The sequence below is a fragment of the Galleria mellonella genome, unplaced genomic scaffold, assembly GCF_026898425.1.
Source record: "Galleria mellonella isolate WM207_F2 unplaced genomic scaffold, CSIRO_AGI_GalMel_v1 utg184, whole genome shotgun sequence".
Classification (NCBI taxonomy): Eukaryota; Metazoa; Arthropoda; class Insecta; order Lepidoptera; family Pyralidae; genus Galleria; species Galleria mellonella.
Window position 1 is genome coordinate 7,199,206 of NW_026442025.1, and position 25,505 is coordinate 7,224,710.

At 31.0% G+C, this 25,505-nt stretch overlaps 1 protein-coding gene across 2 annotated transcripts in view; it reads right to left on the minus strand.

The window, feature by feature from the left end:
- The window catches only part of LOC113512055 (alpha-N-acetylgalactosaminidase), a 79,648-nt gene that overhangs the window by 18,672 nt on the left and 35,471 nt on the right, over positions 1–25,505 (minus strand). For both annotated transcript variants that reach the window (XM_052893750.1, XM_026895822.3), the window contains exons 2-3: positions 16,792–17,206; positions 15,688–15,862 (exon numbers count right to left, since the gene is read on the minus strand). In XM_052893750.1, the coding sequence (XP_052749710.1) occupies positions 15,688–15,862; positions 16,792–16,967 (351 nt within the window). In that variant the 5' untranslated portion in view covers positions 16,968–17,206. The remainder of the gene's footprint in view (positions 1–15,687; positions 15,863–16,791; positions 17,207–25,505) is intronic.

Consider the following 25,505-nt stretch of genomic DNA (forward strand, 5'->3'; position numbering starts at 1 on the left):
CGATTTGGCTGCGTACTCAATGCGAGATATTAGTGCATTATCCTAAGTAAAAATAAAGTAACTTCGATTGTACTAAACACATATGTTTTGTTATTTGAATTTAGATTGCAGAATCGTATCATAGATTTTACAATAATAAGTTTTACTGACGCAAAGACAAATGTTAAATTTAAACATTATAAAATTATACTAGGAACTCTAAAACCATGACAATACGAGATATAATCATGTACAGCATTGGTATAAAATAAAAAATACAGACGAATTGAGAACCTACTCCAAAAGTCCCCAAGGACTTATATAAAAATCTGGATCTCTATGTTCTTTCACATAGTTATTAAGAAATAAGGAAGTTTTAATTTATTTAAACAAGATCAAAGTAAACCAATCCAACATTCTGATTTAATGTACATCGTGAGATAAAGATGTAGGTGAACAAATCATGAAGTTAAAATAGGCATGGGCAGGACACTTGATCAGGAGGGAAGACAGACAGTAGATTAGAGCTTTATCGATATGGTGGTCGAGAGAATGCCAAAGAGTACTATATTATCTGTGACCAAAGAATAGCCAGACCACATATATATATATTAAAACAAATAATTAGATACTTTGTCTGTAAACAATTATGAATATCTAGTTAACTCGTTGGTTGCTATGCGTGAGTTTAAGATATTTGGAATCTAGACACAATCGGTGCAGTTATCGTGTAACACATGCATAAATAAAGCTAAAAGTACCGTAAGTTCCCAATTCGATTGTTGTTATTTGGAACCTGGTTTTTTAACACTTACTGACCTTTGCGACCTTCGATGCAATGGCAATGTGCAAATTACGTTTCCTTTTCAATTGACACATATATATACATATACACATAATGATTCATATGTCAGTCCACGTCTTTATGTTCAGTTTTTTGCATACAGTTCACGTATTTAAAAGAATTAAATATTTATAAGAAACAAAGCCCTACCGCGTCGTTGTATTTCACAATGACCAAGACGCTTGTTAAGGGCATGGGCAAATTTTTTTAGGGTCTCCACGAATACTTCCAAGGTAATCGGGAAATGTACAATATATATTTACCATAATCATATTATTTATAATTATAAGATACTACCTGTATATCAGTTATTCAATATATTAAAAATTATAATATAAATAAATCAATTATATATTCAAAATATCTCATGTTAATTACGAAATATACACGTATCTATTTATACCTATATTCTATTATCTTTATAATAAGTATGTATTAACAAAGAAAATTAATACAGACCTGTGAGCCCTGGCATAGAATAGGCTACCCCTTTCTTTCCAGTGGGTGACGTAAGAAGCAACTAAGGGAGCTTTTTGTGGAGGAATAGGTAGCAGCATCCCTCTTAAAACATCACCAAAAAGCCAAATTACGATTGCCAACCCGCCTGCCAAGCATGGCAACAACTGGAAAATCCTCCTTTCCTTTTGTAACTGAAAGGATATACTATCAGAATAGTTCTATATATAAATCTTATCAAAATCGGTTCAATAGTTTAGTTTTTAAATCAAAATTACTGGTTTTGCCACAACTGAAATCATTTTTTTTTTTGCAGAACATAATCTTAATTGTTTATTTATTTATAATTTTCTTGTACACACTAATAATACATACAGAAATAGAACAATGGAAAGCAAATGTATAAAGGGGAGCTTAACTCCGCAAGAGTTATATTCTAGCAAACCCAAAGTAGAAAAAAGCATTAATATATTATTTGCTCCAACTTGAGATATTTGATATATAGATATGAGATATGGCGTGAATTTACTGGGTACAGAGGAATAACACCTGAGTCCTCAGGAATGGCAACGCATGGGGGGTATCATGGGCGAAACAGTATACTCTGTTATGTCCATGGTACTGGTCATGTCTATAGGCGACGGTTACCACTTTCCATCAGGTGGGCCGTCAGATTGTTTGCTATTCGAAGTTGTTTAAAAAAAAATTGAATAGTTTTATTCCAATAAGAAATAACGGAGCGGGTAGGTGGCAAAACAACGTTTTCCGGTTCAGCTAATAATATATAAATTTACTTGACAGACAGATCGTAGAACGATAAATCAATTGACCTCAAGTTAATCTTGCGATACGTGCGGTAACTCCTTCAGTGCAGATATACTCGTATTAATAAGAAAAAAAAAAGTTCAATGCAACACGGGCTAAGTAGAACACGGTCATATAACCTGTCCTTTTTAGCAACCAAAATAACCACGAAAAAGGAAAGGTATCATAAGTGGAGTAAATTGTCGTTTTTAGCTCGATAAGGCTACGTTATGAAATTTTTGACCACAGTTACTGTTTGTAATGTACGTAAAAGGGGACGAGTAATGATGTTACTTCATTTGCATAAGACTTGTGCGCTATGGGGAAGTTGCACAAATCGATTTTGCTTAACAAATGTATTTATTCTTATTTTTTTTAGGTATAAAACACACTGGTGGACGATAGTCCGACGAAGAGACGTTACATAGAAACTAATAGATAGCACTAGCTATATCCCGCAGTTTCATCTGCATATGTGACAATATGAAATGGTCCATATGCTAAGTTAAAATATAAGCTACCCGTGTACCTAATTTCATTTAAATCTGTCTAGTAGTTTTTGCAATAAAGAGTAACAACCATCTATCCATTCACCGTTATAAACTTTTACATTTATTATATTAATAGGAATCATGAAACTGAACAATAGATATACCTCAAGAAGTATAGTCGAAATCTCAAAATAATATTAAAATTTTTCATACTAACTCGCTCATTAAAAGACCTACGTAGGTCTTTTAAATTTAAAGGTCCAACAACAAATTTCAGTTATTCAGATAGTTATAGATTAGTACAAAGAACAACGTATATTTTAATTTAGACACATGGACAATGGCACTTTGTATAATAAATAAAAATAAAGAAATAAATTTATTATTATTATCATATATTATAGATTACTACAAAGATATATTTTAGATTATAGTTTTTAATTTAAAAACCTACTTCAATATTAAATAAATTAGTGCTGAACTAACAGAGAAGTAAACACATTCGATTAAAAATCATAATCTTCAAAATTATCAATATTGTCAATCAACATGAGTGAAGATATTTTGCAGCATAGGTAGGTTAAAATGTCCCGAAATTACATCTGATGAAACTTCTCTTTTTTAAGTCAATTGAAAAGATACGCATCACCGCGGCAAAAACCTAAGTGCGCTATAGTATAACCGCAGCAATGCGGAACACAGAATTGGGTTAGGTTTCTAGTAAATGTCACAGAATGGAGCCTAGCCGAGGAGCATCCGATGAAAGTCTACCGCCGTAAAACGCAATTATTTGTTTATGTACCGTAACACAGTTGGGACGCATAGAAATCGGCTTGATCACGGACGATTTGACTGCGGGAAAGCGGGTTACCGGGTCTAGATTACTCTTGAGATCGGATTTGTTGAAATTTGTCAAGAGAACCATCAGATGTGGATACGGGGAACTGTTGATATCAACAATACAGGATTAAGAAAAACATACTTAGATTTAGGTATTTCTTAGTGTACTTTCCTGTCCTAGTATATACCTATTTATTATTCCAAGAAATTAATTTAAATAATCATAAAATTGATAAGAAACTAATACAGAAATACACCGCTACGATTAAAAAAACATTACCAGATATATGTCGGAATCAGCGAATATCTAGCGTAACATTATAAACAAACAAAACTAATACAGTTTGTAGAAAGAAGCAAATACGATCGATTGTAATATGAATTATCAAAAATAGTTTTAAAGTTGGCGAAGATATTGTATATAATACACACACACACATATATTAATTAATTTGTAGTCTTAAACCTCCTACTTTTTTTAATAATAAAATTGCAATAGTAGCCCCGTCTGCGCTATTGGTATACACTTAACGGGATACCAATGAATGATGATGGATAAAGATAAAAACAGATCACGTAGCCCATCGTGATGACTTAACCTCGATAGTTACTAAAAAGACCGCTTGGAAGTTGACCTGACAGTATATATATACCCTAACCTAACAGTATTTTATGCCCAAATGTGCAACATTTTAAAGTTACATAAAAATGATGCCTATTAATTACAAAATGAATCATAAAATCGGTATAGGATTGACGAAGATATCTATCGCGTAATTTAATCATACGCAAAAGTTACTATTTCCTGAAGATGATTAAAAATTTCGCAAAGTTACATTTTATTTATTCTTTTGTTACTAGGTAAAGACTATCCTTAAGGAAATCAAGCTATTGCCATCATTAGCTTTATTGCTATATCAAATATGATAATACGTTTAATAATAAAATACAGATGATATCTAATTTCTAAAAAGTCAAATTTACTTAACCAAGAAACCGAATTTTGACCACAATATCGCCAACCAATTTATGGAGACAAATCGATGTCTGTGGTCATCATGAAGACATCCTCATTATCTTTGCCATTATCCATCCACTGCTAAATATAGGCCTCTCCCATAGACTACTATAAAGAGCGATCCTGAGCCACTTACATCCATTGACTTCCTGCAGTGTATTTGAGGTCGTCACTCCATCTAGTGAGTGGTTGTCCTATACTGCGTTTGCTCGTACGAAGTCGCCACTCGAAAATCTTTCGTCTTTCATGAAGACGTAAATCTAATATATTGTTACAAGTTGCGATTAAACGAAAGTCTGCGTTTCCCCCTCACATTGTCAAGTGCGAAACAGCCAGCGATGTGTGGCGAATGTTATGAGATTTTTTTACACTTCAACGGCCATTTGCCTCGGATAAGGTAAAACACGATAAGTGTTAATTTAAATACTCTTTGTACGATCAGATGTTGGCAAAGTTTGTTCACCTTTCGGATAAGTTCATGTCATTAAGACAAATATTTACGGTGAATACAAGTTATTAATTTTAACGGTCAACTAATTTGTTTAGTCAGCATTAGTAAGACTAACATTTTATTTACCTAGTATGAATCATAAAACAAAATAAACAGTACTTACTTACATATATACATTTTTATAAAATAAGTTGGTATTTACAATAGAGAAACACTCGTAGATAATTCTTCATTTTTTTTTGTTAACTGAATCTACGAAATCTAGAAAATTTTTGTACTTCGCCATATAAAATATATGTCTCCTCGTCTTTCTTTCCCGTTGGTGTTGTAAGAGGCGAACTTAATGGAACTAAAGAAACTTAACGGTTGAGGGTTGGGCAGCAGCGTCCTTCATAAAACAGCTTTAAAACTTAACTGCGGTTGCCACCCCGCCTGCCAAGTGTGGCAAATATTGGCAAAACCCCCAAGGGGAGGGAAGAGTACAAGATGAAGATGATGATGATATTAGCCACTAACTACCCACAGCTGAATAGCCCTTCCCTTATTGGGAGGTTTTGCCAGTAGTTGCAACGCTTTGCAGGTGGGTTGCCAACTGTAGTTAGGCTTTGATTCTGTTTAAAGAGTGACGCTGCTGTTCATATCTCGTAAATAATCTTTAGTAGACCTTCAATTAATACATAAAATATTGTTTAACTTAAATTACGCAGGCAAAGACTTGAAATAAAAAAAAAAATACAAAAAAGTTCTACGCTGGCAATAATAGCAGGTTACTCAAAAAAACGATAAATGATTTAAAATTGTCAAGCAGATTATAGTCAGAATCATGTATATTCTTTACTTTATATATTTATTTTTTATTCTGTTACATAGTTCGTATAATGAGTACTTAATAAACCGCACTGATGAATTCAATTTAGAAGAGTCAGTAATCAAATGTAAATGAAAGTAAACGAAAGATTTTCTAATCTTTCGCAACAGCTTTGTTTCTGTGCAATACTAAGACTTGCTGTTACCGCTCTGTAAACAGTAAATTACAGCTGTAGTAATAATTAATTTAACCGTCTATACTAACGGAACACAGAAGAAAGCAAAAAATATTTACGTAATATATACTATATACCTAATTATGTATAATAAATTTTTGTAAATGTTTTTTTTATTTAGAGTTACAAACAAGCTGACCTTAAGAAAAGTAGTAACCGTCGTCTATAGACTTGAATACACAGCACCATGGGCATTACAAAATACAATATTACCAATCTATCACTTATGTATTGCCATTCATGACTACCACATTATAACTCCATACCCTGTATTTTTTTCCCAACTTTTCCTCCTTTTTTCTCAATCCTTTCCTTTCCTCTATATTGTAGGGTTGCGAATAACACCAACAAATGCATTTCCAAATTGGTAGATGTCAAATAGGCGGCCGGTCGTAAAATTAAGAGCTAAAACCTTAGATAATATGGATAAAAACATATTGCACCGACTCCAAAATTTATGTAATTGGGATAAGGGCAGGAATATAATGATGATGATGATGACTCTGTAACTTCACTGCCATATAATAAATGCAAAATGGTAAAAATATCAGTTAATGAAAATATATTTTATTTTTTAAAAGACCGATATATATCTTTAGTACTCTCTGAATTTAGATTTTATTTACTTTTTTTTAATTACAGCACAAATAATACTAACTACTAATGAACTATCAGTTTTCTCATATTGGGTTTGCTGGAAGAAATCACTATTGGAGATAAGCTCGCCTTTGTGCACTATTATGTTTGTTTTTACATTTTAATAACCTTTTGTGTACAATAAATAATAAATAAGCAAATATATAATACATTGCAATAAAAATATTTGCCATAATATTAGGTCTGATAAATGTGCTACATCGCAATATACGATTAATAATGTACCAGTATGATTACATTAGGTATTCAATTGAAATGCACTGAATAATCAAATAAAAAAAAATTAAATCAATATTTATTAAAATATTAATGTTATAAATTATACATAAATTTTAAAAGCCAAACTTTATTGTTTAGTGGTATATAAATTTTATTATAAATTAATGGAGAGATCATATTTTCATTTGAAGTAGATATTCTGAGCATTAAACTTCTCAGCTCAATAAAAAAGCAATATGTCATTAGAAAAACATTTTTATGTCACATTGAACATGTTAAGATGTAATTCATATCGACACATCAATATACCAGGCCGTAAAAGGTTCTAAGTGTATTATTTCTCCCTCGTAAATCATCTCTTACGATCGTGTATCGTTTAAATCTATTTTACATGTAAAATTGAACGTTGATAGGTTTGATTAAGCAAATATCTCTGAATTAGTTTTTTTAATGGGCCATTGACATGAAGTGTTTAAAAGTTGTGTATTTTGTGCAGTACTTATTACAAAATGTTTCTAATATAATGTGGTAAACAGAACAACGTAGCTAGCACCACCGTCATTTTAATCATTCACAATCTCTTGCTGAACATACAACCATTCCATAGATTATATAGAATACCAATAGATTATATAGATAGATAGATAGATTATTATAATATATAAATAAAATATAAATGATCCGTGGCAATGTTATGAAAAAACAAGGAAACAAGCGTCTCTATGTAAATCATCTCAATCTCAGTATATAAATATCACGATTTTAATAAATATTTGTAAATATGTATTTTTTGTCCCAATTCGTACTAATATTATACATTAGTTATATATCGCGGCTTCACTCGTAATCATAACGCAATTTTGAATAACCTACAGCATTCCTTAAAAAATTGAGCTATCAAATTCAAAAATAATTTTGTAGAGATTAACGCGTTCAAACACACACTCTTCCGCTTTATATATTAGTATACATTCGAAGTTGTGGATATTACTTGTTCATATTTCAACAGCTGAATAGATTTGAATGAATTTTGGTACACAGATAGACCATATCTAGCCTGACCTACATAATACAGGACTTTCCTAGCATGGAAGCCAGAGACACTTACTGAGAATCAATAAGTATTGCAAATATGTATCTTGTATAATGCATATGTATTTTTTGTTGAATAAATTATTATTATTATCTTAGATTTCTCAGACTATAACATATATTATACCGATTTCACGTGGATTAAGACACAGGTATTATAAATGTAAGTGAAGAGATTCAAACGATTAATTGTTTGGATCTTTGGGTACCAGTTTGCTATATAATTTGCAATATCATCTTCACAATTTATGTGACATAATTACGAAACATCACCCAGTTCTACGGTATTGGCCAAATTTATTGCATATCGTGTGAGAATGTGTAGCAACTAGCAATCAAGCGAATCATTGATGAAGTGATGTTACATTATCGGATTACACTTATATGTATCAGTACATTGACCTTTTATTCCGTCTAAATTTTCTAATTAAATAAAAGATATAAATGTAGATTAATTTGTGTCTAATTTCAAATATTATATGCAAATAATATATTGAAGGCTAATGAAAATTAGTATAAGATCAATGTAGAAATAAATCGAATTAAAAATAAATCACTAAAATCGTTTTAGAATTGATGATACGTTCATTATAGTACAAAATAAATATTTTGTGTTAAATTGTTTAACAAGTATATATTTATGTATACCCCACAAATAAAAAAAAATCAATTGTCTTGCTAATTTTTTTATAATGCAACTAAGAATAAACAAGCTGACGGCCCACCTGATGGAAAGTGGTAAAGGTATTAATTTAATATATGGTATAAACTATTATATTTAAAAAAAATCCCAGTTTCACTCGGGATAATGTTAGAGTTTTAACAATACCCGATATCTACAAATATATTCAAGCATTTAAAAATTAAGAATTAAGTGGAATTAAGAATGTCATATACGAATACATACACACACATGAAAACACTATACTCAATTTTTAGGCAATTTTTGAAAATATAGCCGTGTGAGGTTAGTTTTAGTTAATGAAATTATCAAGTAGCATACGTAAAGAATACAGTTGAAGTCATTACCTCTTTCTTTTATGTTGGTTAAAAATAGCGAAGCGTGTTTACTTTCACAGCACGCGCCGGGCGCCACCGGTACGCGGTTACCACGAATCAAGTCGTGGTTAAGTTTGTTTACCGAAACATTGCATTTGATTTGCGGTCCACGTAATGAGTGAAGACGTACGGTTAACTTCCTAGTTATTGTCGTTACGTAAACAAAGCTGTTTGTATTTTACAAGTTAAGCATCTACACACATAAAAAATAACAATGAACTAGTAATTTGTTAAAAGTTTAAACAATCTTATAGATTGTTTAAACAAATGTAACAAATTTTATTAATCTATTTTGTCGCGATATTTGCACAGATAGACAATAAAAATAAATATATTACATAATAGTCTGTATCGAAACATTACTAACAGTGTATTTCTTATTAAATTTGTTTATAAAAACTATTGTCTATTGTGAACGTAAATATAAACTTAACAGCTTAATATTACAAGACTATTAGAACAGTATTATACTTATATTACCTGTGACAAGACCGATAGGAAGCAATACTTGCGATTAAAACAAATTGTCTAATGCATCTTTGAGTTGATAAAGATGTCACGTAACATACACAAAATATACATCCAGATAAAAAACTTCTTCATTTTTAAAGTCAGTTAAAAAACAATCAATGGTAATCAACATCTGCATAGAACAAAAAAGTCACAGATTTGATGAATAAGATTCCTCGCACATAACTAGGGCATTCCCTTAAAATTCAAATAACAAAAAATTTTGTTTATTACTGTATAAATGCTGTCTTATTACGTTACTACTAAGACAGCATTTACACACTAACAGAAATAGTTCAATTTGTATACATATTCGTATATGAAAGATAATCAATGGTTTTCACTAAATTTCAAATTCTAATAAGATATACGATAAATAATTTACTACTGAGTACAGGGTTCTCTCTATAAAAAAAAATATTACCACGCAATTTAGGTAGTTTTTTTAATAGATGATAATGGAATAGTAATTCGGCCTGCGCTATCGGTATATGCTAGCGAGGTACCTGTAAAGGATGATAGGTGAAGCGAAGATCAGTTGGCAAATCGTGATAAATTCATTAAGAATTAAATATGATAGTCTCCAGGGGGGGGGGGGGGGCAAAAGGATGTCGACTTGATAGAGTATATTGCTAGCAATGGAGATTTCGAATCCAAATACTAATAATCCCTCTCCCCCCAGCCTAGATGCATTAGTACAGGCATTTTTCTTCTTGCTTGCACTTGAACCCAAGTGTGTTCTCTTCGTCACTTTTTTCCATTTTAAAAAGGAGTGATGTCATTGTATACATATTCCGTCATCAACTCATCAAAAACACGGATACTTCTATTTTCTCTACAATGATTTATTTGATAGCAGTAGCGTGTGAAGCTATATTTACGACAATTAAAGCAACTAAACGACAACATAAATACATTTATGATTTATGTTATGATGGTGTTGGTTAACTGTTGTTAGGTGAAACTGATCTGTGATCAGCATTCCTCCTCAGCTACATTGTCATTTACGTTATATATGTATATATAAAGTATTTTTTTATTATACCTACACACACAAAAAAAATACAAGCGATGAATTTAGAACCTCCAGACTTTTGCAGTCGCTATTGGTTCGAAAACCATATTTGTAGTTTTCTACTGAAAAATTAAAAAAGAAAAACTAGCCAAATTAGTAGGCATTCTCCAGTGATGCGCTTACTAACATTTTTAATTATATAAATCATAATATTTATTGGTAATAATAAAAGTAAAATTATTTTATATTAAAATATTGAAAAAAGAAAACAAAATTGTTACAATAGAAATGAGAAGTTACTCTTTTTTTTTAACCCATTCAAGTGTAAAAACCTCTAATAAATTACGTTAACGACAATGTCACTTGTTAATGAAAACTTTCTTCCGGGGATCATGTTAAACGCTTTCCTACTTTTACGACGCCATTGTTTGTTCGTCTGTTGAATATTAAAGATGCCTATTATAATGACTTATGAGTTATTGATTTGATTTGATACGTATCTATGTAGAATGTTTTGTTTGTTAATATTTTTTTAATTTAGTTAATAAAGAAATATGAGTATGAATAATCCTATCCTTTTAAACTCACACGGATCCTTATAAATTCGCACCGCGTACATGTATGTGTTGCATGTACCTATATATTAACAAAGGAAATATTGCGACAAGCTTTCAATAAGTACTGCATTCCATGACATCGAAACAATGAACATTTGTTCTGCGATTTTTTACATTTTGTAGGTTTTTGTGACATTAGGACGACTTAACTGTTAAGTTATACTTAATCAACTTTTACCACTACTGTTTAAAAAAAAACTATGGAAAACATTTATTTAAAATAGTCTGTTCTTTGAATAATATTCATGATTAATTTTAAACTTTTACGTTGTTTACACATACATATTTTAAATACTCAATCGGGATTAAAACGCGATGAAAAATATTTGCAGGTAAAAAGTACCTACATGCCTACCTACCTGCTTCTGCAGGAACAGTGTATTTAAAATAAAATTCATGTCGCAGCTGTCATTGCTAGGGTTACCAGATATGATATTTGTTTTCTCCCGATTTTTTTTGCTAAACGATGCAATCTTCTTTTGTTTTAATCAAACACTAAGTTGTATATATATACGTATATAAAACTTTTTTAAATTTATGACTACTGTATTTTCTTTAAAAACTTCTCCAACCATTTTTGAAAATTTCTTCAATTTTAATTATAAGATTATCTCTAAATTTTATTTAAAACACATTTTTACAATTTTTTTGTGAATTGATAACCATGTCATGGTTTTTTTACATCAAATAATGAAATATAGAAGTAAGCTCTATTAAAAACATATAAATTTATCTATAATTTTATTTTTTACACGTTTATTGATTTTTAAAACAAAAGTATATATATATTTTTATTATATCAATGTTAAACGTCCACTGCAGAATATAGGCCTAATAAGTGATGTTTTAAGAGTACTTGTCACGTTTGGCAAGCGGGTTGGCAAACGAAGTTAGGCTTTTCGTTTTTTTTTAGGCGTTTAAAAGTCGCTGTTCGTCCTTTTACCATTAATGCCCCTTTGTCGCCTCTAACAACACCCACTAGAAAGGAAATGGTGGCCCATTCTGTGCCGGGACCACACGGTGTTGCATAAAAGTATATATACAATCAATCAATTTGTTACCAGATATTTATTTTCTTTGTGGGAAGCATAAAAGTGGGCGATTATTCAAATTAGTGATGAATAAGTATATATTACACATTTATCTATGTAAACATAAATAGTCAGTAGGTGTGTATCGAGGACAAGTTTATAGTTCCCACGATCACAGCATGCAAATGGTATGATTTATAGCTGCATAATCGTTATATCATATCGCATACGTATAAATAATTTAATCACTGGATCTTTATCGAAAGGTTCACATGATGTATACAATCATTTAAAATTTCATCCCATAAAATAATCAACTTCAATTATGGCTACACAGGCTATTTGCTAAATAGTGCATGAACAATATCGTTGAAACTTATTAACTTTAGTTATTTTATCTTTTATAGAATTTTCTGGCTATTTAGTCATATAATTATTTATTTATTTTTCTGCGTTCTTATTATAAATTATACATAAAGAATTTAATTTGTTATTTAAAAGTAGTGGATTATTTTATATTCGTTCATATGATTCAAGAGAATTAAAAAAATAAAACAGAAATTAAAGCTAAATTTGATAAAGTTAATTTTAAATTTCAGCGTTGTTTACTCATATTTTAAATAAACTATCGGGACTTAACGCAATGATTATTTTTTCATTGCGTTTAAAATAATTGGACATAATTACACACTTTTGTTGATTGTTGATGTAATAAAATGAAGATCTTTAAAATTACATCAAAGATAAGATTAAATGTCCATTCGTCAAATGTGACGAAAAAAGGTACCCCGAATTCTGTATTTTTATGCGAAAAAAATGATATGATAACCTCGCTTGCTAGTGAGGCATGATTGGTGGAATAAAGATGAAGATTAAGTTAGATGGCCTATTGTAAGGAATTTACCGAAAACTCCTGGTAATTTAACCACAATAGTTTCCAGGGATTGTGCGGAGGTCGACCTACGATATTGTTAAATAATTGGTCCCACTAATCCCAATGGGGTTTAGTAGTACTTACATATATTCGCACGTGCACTGATGTCAGCTATTTATATGTATGCATTAGCTATTAATGACAGTTGAGGATCAAAGAAATCATTGTCTCATCATTATCATTATCATATCAACCGTTAAATGTCCACTGCTGAAGATAGCCCTCCCCTTATTCCCCAATAAGGGGCTAATAATTAACATGCTTAGCATGAGGATTAGCAACCGCATTTAATCTTTAGTAATGTTTTAAAAGGTACTCTCCTGCCCATTTTTCGATCATAAAATTCCCTTAAACACCCCTTACGAGACCCATGAATAAGGAAAGAGGCCTATTCTATACTGGGATCACACGGCTAATAATTGTATGTCGCGCAGTATTTTCGTCAAAATTAAACTAATTCTGGTAATTCTTTTAACTATAGATATGGTATACTCGCATATTGGTCTTGGGTATGTAGTTTTTATCATTAATTCTTTTTTGTATTAAAAATCTACCTATTCTGTTTCATCTCTGTGAATGTTGAGTACAACTATAATTGGACTGCAAACTTATAATGCTATTGTTGTATTCTATTGTTAAAAGTTTTGTTTGTAATCTGTTGTTGTGCCACAAAAATAAATAAATAAATCAAATATTAATTTTATAACTTAAATCCAGTGTCAACATTAATTATCATTTTCCATTGCAAAAATGTTGTGTAAACAGTTTTATATTCGTGTTTAACACAGCATCACGACGTCCCCATCAATTTCTATACCGATTGTCGTGAGAATTACCGAACAATAAACAAAGCATGAAAAGTCCATGCCCACAATACAACGACGGGTTAAAGACCGTTCATATTGGTGTGTAGCTTGTTAAGTAACGTTGGTGATCTTTTTTATTCTAAGATATAAATGACAAAACATTAATTTTGATTAGCCACGAAGAATTGAATCGACGAAAGGAAGATAAGCCACTTATCACGAAAATACATAACAGCCAGTTTGAAAAGGAGGAGGTTCTCAGTTAGCCTATATTTTTTGTTTATATTTTACGTGATATTTGTGACTATTATGAGTCGATTTTGTTAATCGATTTTTACTGAGTTCACTCCCATATTAATTAATTATGTGACTAGTGAATTGCTGATTTTTTGCAGATCATATTCTTAATCCATCTTTATATTTACAGTAGTAATAAAAAATAAATAATAATTTATCTTCTTAGTTTATTAGTATTATATGATATTAGTCTAAATACTTTTTTTTATACAACTTAGAATGGAAAACTAACTGACGGCCCACCTGATGGAAAGTTGTAACCGTCGCCTATAGACATGAGCAGTACTATGAACATAACAGAGTATACTATTTCGCCCATAATACCCCCCATGCGTTGCCATTCCTGAGGACTCAGGTGTTATTCCTCTGTACCCAGTAAATTCACGCCATATCCCACCCTTCAAACCGAAATACTTTTTAAACGTAATGGATGAAAATGGAACGGTATACCTACACACTGGTGCAGCACCAGTGAGTAATAATAGGATGAAAATAGGTCAGTTAACAAATTCATCACGAATTAACTACAACTGTTTACAAAGGGAGGTCGACCTGATAGCGCGTCTAAATTGTTAAGCACCAATCTTTATGAATTATGGCATATGTATCTACATATAAGTATTTAGGATAGAGGTGGACATTCAATACTTTTTATTCAGGTCATGCAGACAAAGTTAAGAACACAGCTTGTACAGTATGAAGACCGTGGCACCTGTACGTAGTTACTACTTAGTAATACAAAAGTCAAAGGTGAAATCTGCCTATTGCTATAGGTGTGGTTAAATGCAAAGTAGAATGTCAGAATAAAATATGATAGGCATAAAAACGACATTCCTAGTAACAAAAACCGGATCCACATAAATAGATATTAAGATAAATAATGTTACGAATGAAAAAAGGAGTAGTGGCGGAACTAAAATTTAATAAAAAAGATTTGGACATGCCTTATCTATTAAATAACGAAAATACCTTAAGTATTTATTATGTTATAAAATGGCTAATGTTAATACGATTGATTTTTAAAAGTTAATTACCTGTATTATATTCAATAAGTTCCTACTTTTGTTTCTCAAAGGATGGTATTTTTGTCTTGTTTTAAGCATAATGTGATCTCATTAATATTGTAGTAAAAGATTTCTAAAATCAATTTTCATCTATTTTTAGATTATATTTCATTAAGAATATACTAACAACATTAAAAATAAACTAAGTTTTGAATATTTAATATTTTTCAACACACCAACTATAAACCAACATAGATTGTAGAGAGTAGATATGAATGTAAATAAAAGTTGAAAAAAATCATTGAATTGAATAAATATTGCAAATGCATTAAAGTATTACTTCACTATACAATATGCATAGAACACTTAGACCAATAAAAACAAACAAATACCATGAATATATTGGAAAATAAGTCAGTATTTTAACCGCAGTGTCACCAGGTCGTCTAATAAATTTAAGGTTAAAAAAATCTCATATATAAATTATAATATGTGTGCAATCTTAAAAAGGTGTACTCACATAATCGGCGAGACTCTTCATGCCGTACGGGAACCGTTCCCGGTCGGGCACGAGGCGGCCGCGGGGGTCGCGCTCCCGCTCCGGCCAGCAATCGTCCACGTTCACATACTCGTATCCAACCGCCGCGTATCCCTCCGACACGAGGATATCCGTCATCGTGCGGAACAATCGGTCACTGGAAAATATTTACGATTAGTTTGTTTAATTAATTTCCTATAATATAATAATAAATTAATTACTTTATAATTTATTTATTAATTACAGAGAGACTGTACGAAAGTTTGTTTGTTTATTTGTAACATTGTTTTTTTATACAACTTAGAATGGCAAACAAGCTGACGGACCACCTGATGGAAAGTGGTAACCGTCGCCTATAGACATGAGCAGTACCATGGACACAACAGAGTAAACTGTTTCGTCCATGATACCCCCCTTTTACATTTTACATTACCATTTTACAGTAAAGTCTTAAATTATAGGATACAGAGTTCTTAAGAAAAGTATGAGTACGAGTATAATGGTGGGCTTATTCTATAAAAGGGATTTCTCTCAGTCAACCCTTGAACGTCTGATAGATATTGTGAATTACAGTCGTCGAAGGATACTTTTATCCCACTTGTAACACTGCTGTGCTTGCATGATTGTGTTTCGGTTTGAAGGGTGAAATTTGAGGGTACAGAAAAGGAAATATCAATAATGAGGAGGCAAGTCCTCATTTCTAACAGGTCCTTTTGGAAACTAACGTGGTTAAATCTTAGTGTAATAATCATGAAAAGGCCAATTAACCTAAATTCATTCGATGGTGCTTCTTCATTATATACTGTTTGCTTAGGCAGACACACTATTCTATCTTAATTAATTAAAAAAAAGTCCTCAGAAATTATAAGGTTAGTCGAAACATATCACAAATAAAAAAAATTTCAGTACGTTTTTTACCTCTTTATCCTGTAATATAAGCTAGATTCTGATTTACTGGAATACTATTATAAGAAGACTTGTATATTACTATTAGAACTAATAATAAAAAACACGATGTTTCATACTTGATCTTAGTTTACAAATCCCATCATTAAAAATATTGTAATAACATACATTAACACTCACCTAATACAATTGTCCGGATCATTTTTACAGTCTGTATTACACCTGAATCGTTCCCACGCGAGCCAGCCCATAGGTGGCGTGAGCGCCAGTCCATTGTCCAACCCCGAGATTTTCCCCAAAAGGCACAAACCGACACACACTGTCCACAGCCCTATACATGACTTCCAAGACGCCATTACTTCACTTAAAAAAAAACGCGAGAAATTAAAAAAGGTTTCTATCTTTCTAAAGATACTATCCTCATAGTTTATTTAATGCACTGTTTGATTTTGATGCACAAAATCACTATTTCACTGATAACACAGGCGTTGAACTGAAACGTCAGGGAAGGATTGACATGTCAGTCTATCAGTAAAGAGGTTACTGAGTAATGAGAGTTTTAATATGTGGTTCTTCGCAGCATCGGACGAGTTATCTGTAACAAAATATATTCATAATATTAATAACAACAAATAGTTTATCTTCTATGTACATATTCGATAATTCATTAGATGCAGCTATATTGATCTTTTGACTAAATAAAATTTAAATAAAAATAAATAATATACATAAGTAAATATTTGTTAATATTTTCTATAATTACGTTTAATAAATAATAAATTTAATTTAGTAAATAATTATTAATAAATATTATTGATAAAGAATAGTATATGTGGTGATGACTAAGTAGCTGTATATGGTGTCTCATATTGCTAAAATTAATAAAACTGAAAAGTATATTTTTGACACTACATTTTGTTTTTCTTAACAAAAAGACTTCAATACTGATATAGTACAGGCCCAAACCTATGTATTATGAAAAGAATTCTTAAAAATCAGTTCAAAAACTTTGACGTTTCTGATTTTAAGAACATCCAAAAAAATACCATCAAAATACAAAAAACAACCACTGTTTTAAAATCACTTAATTATAAAAGCGTGTCCGTGGATGTGAGTGACTCAGGACCGTTCTCTATGTCAGTCTATGGAGGAGGCTTATGTTCAGCAATGGACAGGCTGAGATGATGATGCTTAACCGAATTTAATAAAATTGTGTAAATATTTACTCGTTTAATCCAATTTGAGAAATAGAACAGTTTTTATCTCTAGGAAAAAATGTAGGTACATGGTAGAGGGCAAAGCAACGTTTACCGCGTCAACTAATAGTTTGTTAGTCTCGCTAAAATAAAAAAACGGCTTGACCATTTCGGATAATTTTATTTTTGTTTTGTTCGTTAGATAACAGGTATGGTTCGAAAGAAAAAAAGGCGAAAAAACCTTAAAGTTTAGCTGAATATCGTTAAATAAAAATACATAATGTTACATGACAATTGCTACTCCGAATTATATTTAAATAGTTGGGCATTATAGGTTAAATAAAGTTTACCGGGTTATCTAGTTTAGATATAAATATAACAACATTAGTGAATATCAATACATCGCCCGTGGCACACTTGATGTAGTAATTTGTTGATATCTCGTTACATCTGGGGGTCAGGCATATAGAGACCCATCATTAGTGACATCGCGCGGCTAATCACTAATAATAATACAAGACATAAAGAATGCAACATACATGCACTTAGATAAATTGTTTGTCCCAGAAAAACGTTGATAGTATCACAATAATAAATATGTTAATACCTTATAACATTTATATATCCGTAAATATGTGTCAAGTGCATGTGAACTATTGATCCTTCATCAACATTATTATAGCCCATTAGGTCTTTTTAGGAGGAAGGATTTATTAGTAATGGGGATTAGTAGCCCCATTGCTAGCAATAGACTGATATCTACGCAGCTACTCTGGAAACTATTGTGGTTATTTCCACATGAATTCTTTAATATGAGGCAATTGTCTTGACTGCATTCTCACCTACGATTATCCACTGGTACTTCCCCAATGTATAGGTTATACATATCAGTAACTTACCAACAACGCAGACGGAGTTACCATTCCATTGTCATCTTTTTGAATATTCTATTAGTCCCTTGGAAAAAAAATTCGACATTGACACAGAGGGATCTTTGACTTAATATAATGTAGTTACGTATTATGGATAGATGTCTAGTAATGGACCAATAGGGGATTTCTACAATTAAGGTATGAAGTAAACCAGTTGACTGTATTATACTCGTATTTACCTACAATCCTTATAAAATTTATTGAGGATATATTCAGCTCTTGTATGTTAATTAGGCACGAAGCTTTCCACTACATCTGACATTTAAAAATAGGCGTTATTGCAACAGAGGTATGGTGTATATTTTTAAAGTATGCCTGATGCAATTTTTTCTCATGCACTATACAGTGTCGTCTCATATCGTAACAGTTATATGAATATATTGCTACATTACAGCCTAGATGTAGCAGCCGAGACTTGTGTCTTCATACATCATATTACGGTTACGTAATAGCTCGTTGTTTGTGTTAATATCTCTAGCTAAGCGCCATGTTACACTATCAAATATATAAGACCATATCTAAATCAATTAACTAAGGTAATTAACGCACTTTCGATAACAATAAAATGTTTTATAGTACGTATCTTTCATACTTTAGAAATGATCTAAATGTTTGTTTAATATTTTAATTTTTTAAAGTTTTTGTGACATTTATTGTAATATTTATTCGTAAAATTTATAAATTGAAAATGTCACTTTTATTTGAAAAAGTTACAGCCGAGTTTCCTATCTATTTTTTTTTATTGCATTTTAAATTGGGCAGTAGTATCATACTGAGTGACTGAATAAGTTTAATAATGTTTCTATTTGGTATATTTATAAGTAAGATTAATTTTATCAAGAGACGGTTCTGTCACAGACTAGTTATTACTAGTAGACTAGTTATTATCATTAGCACAAGTTATTACCAATCATTGAAAAGCAACTTCGTATTTCGTATTCGTAAAAAGAAAACTTCGTATCCTTTGAGTTTTGGCCATGTACTTGATACTTATACTCGACAAATATCACCTTCTATATCTAATTATAATGAGCAAAATTACTGGCAAAAGAAGGATCGATCGCAGACAAATCCGGGCTCCGAATAATTCCATCTCCCAAGGACAGATTCCATGAGCTTATAGCCAACCTTCACTAGTTGCAGAGGCACTGTGAGAAGAAGAATTTTCTCAATATAGGTATCCTATTATATAATTAAAAATATATATATATTTTTCTATTGTACATTTTTGAATAATGCAATATAACGCTAAAAACAATGATTTTATAATAAAAGAAAGAAAAAACTTTAAAATATCATTGCTAATAACCGTTTAAATATCAGTTATTTGAATAAGTTATTTTTGTTTCACAACACTATTTATATGTATATGTTTCGGATGGGAAACCATAAGCAACGGTATCAAGGTGAAGGTGAAGTATTTTCGTACCTATGAACGGTTCGCGTATTTTCTTCTTCATGTATAATTTAGCAATATATTTAATATGTAGACCCAGATATGGATTACATAGATGTCGCAAATAATTACAAGTACGCTTCGCGTGTCCATTTTTTATGCTAAATAGACTCAGAACAGTCTCTAGATATTTAAACAGTAGTAATACTGTATCTTTACTAATATTATTAATGTTAAAGGGAGTTTATTTGTTTATAACATTACAACGCCTTAACAGTTTAACTAACTATTATGAAATTTGGTATATGGGATGGAGAACATAACTGTATCCCGCGACTTTGCCCGAAGTTGTATTAAAATGTTGTATGTATCGAAACCTATCAAAACTAATCTTTTAACTTTAGGCAAGAATTGACCAAAAACATGCAAAAAAATTAAAATCTTATTGGTATGATTAATTTCAGAGATTAACGCGTTGAAACAAAATCGTTTGTTTTATATAATAATGTAGATATAGATTACATAGCGCATACATTATTATATATATTTACTTGTACGTAAATGAATTATTGTTTTCCATGAAAATAACATCTGTTATTATCAATTTCCTTGCACAGTAATCAGAAAAACTATTATTTTCAATTACACGATGTCACGCTAGATTAACGTAATTATATGTTGGAATATTAGATCAGATCTATTGTCTGACCTAACATATAACAAGGACGTTATGCTCCATACTAAAACGACTTCAATCGTCTACGCCGTAGAAAAAGAATCAAATTATTCTTAATCTATACCTACATACACACACACGTGATAAATGACGAGATGTTTTATAAATATTTTACATTGTAAAATATTTAAATTTAGAATACGGAATCGCATATTTACAAATTGTTGTTATATTGTTACAAAATTAAAAGAACACCAACAATGGAGGCTAATCTACTGATTGTAAAAACAATTATTTAAATCGATTCAGAATTAGTGACGTAGTTATGTAAAAAAAAGCAACAAATAATGATAAATTGAGAACGCCTTTTTTTGTAAATTGTTTAAAAACATAAACCTGTTTTGTTACTACAGTTATAAATAACTAAGGATTGTAGAAACTATTAAATATTAGTGAAATATACATATGTAATGACAAATTAGGAACATTTTTTTTTTTTTGGAAAACGTTTAAAAATATAAACCTATGGTTTTTATTACTACAGTTGTAAATATCTAACAACTAAAGAAAATATCTTTAATATAGTTTAATAATTAATATTAGTGGAATAGACACGTGTAAATGTATAAGCAAGAATCTAAACATTTTATCATAATCAATTTTTTTGACTAAAAAAATTAAGAAAAAAAATTTTGTCTTCCATAGTAACTTAATTAATGAACATAAAATTTTTTCTTTATTCTTTTTTAACCCATGTCAGTTTCATTCTGTATTATTTTTCAATCATTATAAGAAGTGGTAGCCACATCATTAACATTCATACATATTTTTACATTGTAACTGGGTATATCTATGTTACTTTAATAGGCAGGTACTAATTGCAACATAACAATTAAACGATCTAAAACAATTAAAAAAGATCTAATCAGTCAATTGTTACTTGTAAAGTATCTGTAACTACAACAAATACTAAGTTTTTTTTTTTTATAACAATGAATACCTTAATGCATTTTCTTCAAATCACTGGTTATTTATGAGTGATTTGAAGACGTTAACGTAAATAAATATGCAACCGAGATTAACTAATAATAACTAATTCAAGACCAATGATAATAAAAAAAAAATTGTATTTCATGTACATGTGCGTTTGTATTGGTCCTTTTATTCTTTAAGTATAATAAGTGTAGTATTATAAAAAAAAATTATGTCTGTCATTTGTTACTCTACATAAAAATGGATGAGGTTTCAATTAGTATACATTCTTTTTTAATTAATGAAGATGTAAAATAATATAGCCAGATTACTTAGATATTTTATTTATAATTTTTAGTAATAAATTGCATTATATAAGAACTTTAGTTGAATTAAATGCTTTAATGCTACACCTGTATATTTCAGTAACGAGATCTTGCACTATAACGTAGGTAAAATTTTTAATGTGTTATCGGTATACGCTAGCGGGACACCAGTGAGGAATGACAGATGAGGATGAAAGCAGATCAGTTAATTTACCATGATGAGCTCATTAAGGATAAAAACCATTTTTTCTAGGACGAATCGCAAGGGGATCAACTTGACAGGAGCAATGGGGCCGCTAGTTTCCTTTATTAACAATCCCTTTCCCTCCGTAAACAGTAATAGATATATTATAGATAATTATAGTCCAAGATCCATAAGATAAGTTGCTGAATACATATGCTTCAACGGTATTTTTGGCGACAATTTAAATTCAATGATATCGGGTTACCAACACGTGTTTTATGCCTTTTAATACATAATACTTTTTTAACAATGCCTCAATTCAGTTAATTCAGCGAGATGTTATCCTATTGTCTAATTGCGCCTCCCAACACACGTCTGAGTAATTATACTTTATTATGACATCTTGTTAAAACTATTTACTTAATTGCCACATTTTCATTGTGTTGGGTGGCTGCCATTGTGCCTTATAACAAATGTCACTACGTACCTTGTGGCAATGTTATAGAAAAAAAAATCATAGTTATGTTTATATCTCACGTTAATTAATGTTGATATTACATAGGGAGAGTAATACAGAAATATTATTAAAAAAATATTTCGATATAAGCAAGGCTTGAACTCGCAGTTTTTACACTATACCGAGAGCAATGTTGCCATCAGTTGAGCATTTACTTTTCAGACACTACATATGCCCTCTAGACAAATGGCAAGCAAATACATCGATAAAATTTACATCCCTAGCAAGTCTATGAAATAGAATGAGATAGTGGCGTTTTGTGTTTCATGCCAACTCATGGACTCGCTTGTCATAACAATTCCATCGATGGATTCAGTTGTCTTGTTTATAGAGGGCCAGGGCCTTTAGACAAGTGGCAAGCGAATTCGTCGATGTTCGTCGTCGTTGGAATGAGTCATCCGGGGATGCTATCTTATTCTATCTCACGGACTCGCTAGTGATGTCGATTCCATCGACAAATTCGCTTGCCACTTGTCTAGAGACTGTATCACCTGCAATGTTCAACAGTCTAGACTCAACCAGGTCGTCGAACGGTAAATAAAAGACAAACTGTAAAGGCATTTAATATTCTGTGGTAATACTGTCTTCTGATAATTCTGTCTTCCTGTATAGCCCCGGCATGAAATAGGCCTCTCTTCGTTTCCCGTGGGTGTCGTAAGAGACGACTAAGGGAGGACGAAAATTGGGCAGCTGCGTCCCTTTACAAACATCTGCATAAACAACAAAGCCTTACTGCAGTTGCCAATCCGCCTGCCAAACATGGTAACTACTGGCAAAACCCCCCCCTGGGGGGAGGCTTAGGTTCAGCAGTGGACAGTTAAAGACTGATATGATGATTACTGTCTTATTCCTAAAAATGTAACGAAAAAGATTAGACATTCCTCTCGGATTTAACAACCACTACACATGCGATTTCTGTTAAAAGATCACGTTACGTCATCTATCGAACATGATAAATACTATTATTCAGTTTTAAGTGCTGACCCGTATGAACCCCAATAGGGTTAAACGAATAAAACACAATGTAATTAAATACAATTTAATACTACAAAAATGGTTAAAGGTGATCCATCTTTGTGACTCAGCTAATGATGTATGTACCCTATGTAGTATTAGATAAAAAATAAAATACATATTTGCTCTGGACACAACAGTGAATTTAATCGTGATAAATTTGTTATGAGACCAATTAATTGTGACGATTATAAAAATCATTGTAAATATTGGTTTAGAAATGGCGCGACTTATGTTCGTGGTTCTGAGTAAACTGTTTATGCCCCTCTTCATCCAGAAGTTGTCTGGAAATGATTGTTTTTAATAATAAATCCGCCATTGTTTTCTTTTATTCGTTTATTTTTTAATTAATTAATCATTTATTTAAATGACTTTCAAAAGAAAAAAAAATGTCTTATCATTTCAATTCCTTTTTGTGCCTGTATTACGGAATTGTGTCTACAATTCTGAATAGATTTTCACATTTCACAAAGATTTTTATGTAGTTTTTGCGGAGTAAAATGTACTTTATTTTGTAAATGTTACCAGGTTTATTGGACGCGGAAAACAAACGAAATTACCTCTGACGTGCCAATATAATTGCAGTGTGCAACGCGAAATAGTACAATTCAGTTGCAGCAGTGCGATTACGACAAACATAATAGGCTATTTTGCATAAATTTTAACTTCCGACAAGTTACATACAGAGTTGATTATTAAATTGACCATTGATTTTTATAATAATCTGGAACTATTGTCAATTATAAATTATACTTTAACTACTCTTTTAACCACTACTTTGCCTGCGCGACTGAAATATAATGATTCACCAGAATAAAAAGGAGACTATGTCCTTCTCCACATTTATACCAAATATATATGCTAAATTTTAAAATCATAATAGTTACCCATAGACACGAACAACATTATGGATATCTCAGAATAAAAGTAAAAAACTCTTAGCATACTCTTTTAGCCTTATTAATCCTATTAAATAATACCTATATATATATATATATAAAAATTAATGCCACTTTTCGTTGTAATTTTATAGAATCAAGAACGGGCTCACCTATCCAAACCAAATGTTTCGACTTTGTTCAGACTATTTAGTTGATGGTTAATGTGAAGTTTGCACAAAATCGGTCGAGCGATTCTTCATTTATCACATTTTTTGTAACAAATTAATTCAATAAATGGCGGATCATTTGGTTAATGGGGATTTTTGTTTCAAATTCAATTTTTTTTTTAAGATAGGGATTGTGCTGTCAAATTGAAACTTTTTTCAGTGTTGACAGTTTTATTTTATTTGAATAAATATATTTAATGTTAAATTTTGTTTTCTTTATAATATCATTTTATACGTAGCGAAGCACGTACCGGGCCACTAGTATAAATGCGAAAGCTTGTAACGATAGATGGATTTGAATGACATTTGGTATACGAGTATGATATATTCTAATTTAGCACATATAATACTTTATGTTATTAATGCATCACATGGGCTAAAACGCGGAATACAACTAGTATAAAATAAACTAGGTTAAAAATAACTAATTAATCGCTAATTAGTCACGATATATGACATCAAATTGCTCATTATGATATCGCACAAACATAATGACAAAATTGTACATAATTAGGCCGGTCATTTCGCACAGCATCCATGCATACGAATGATTATTCAAATTGCACTCAATGA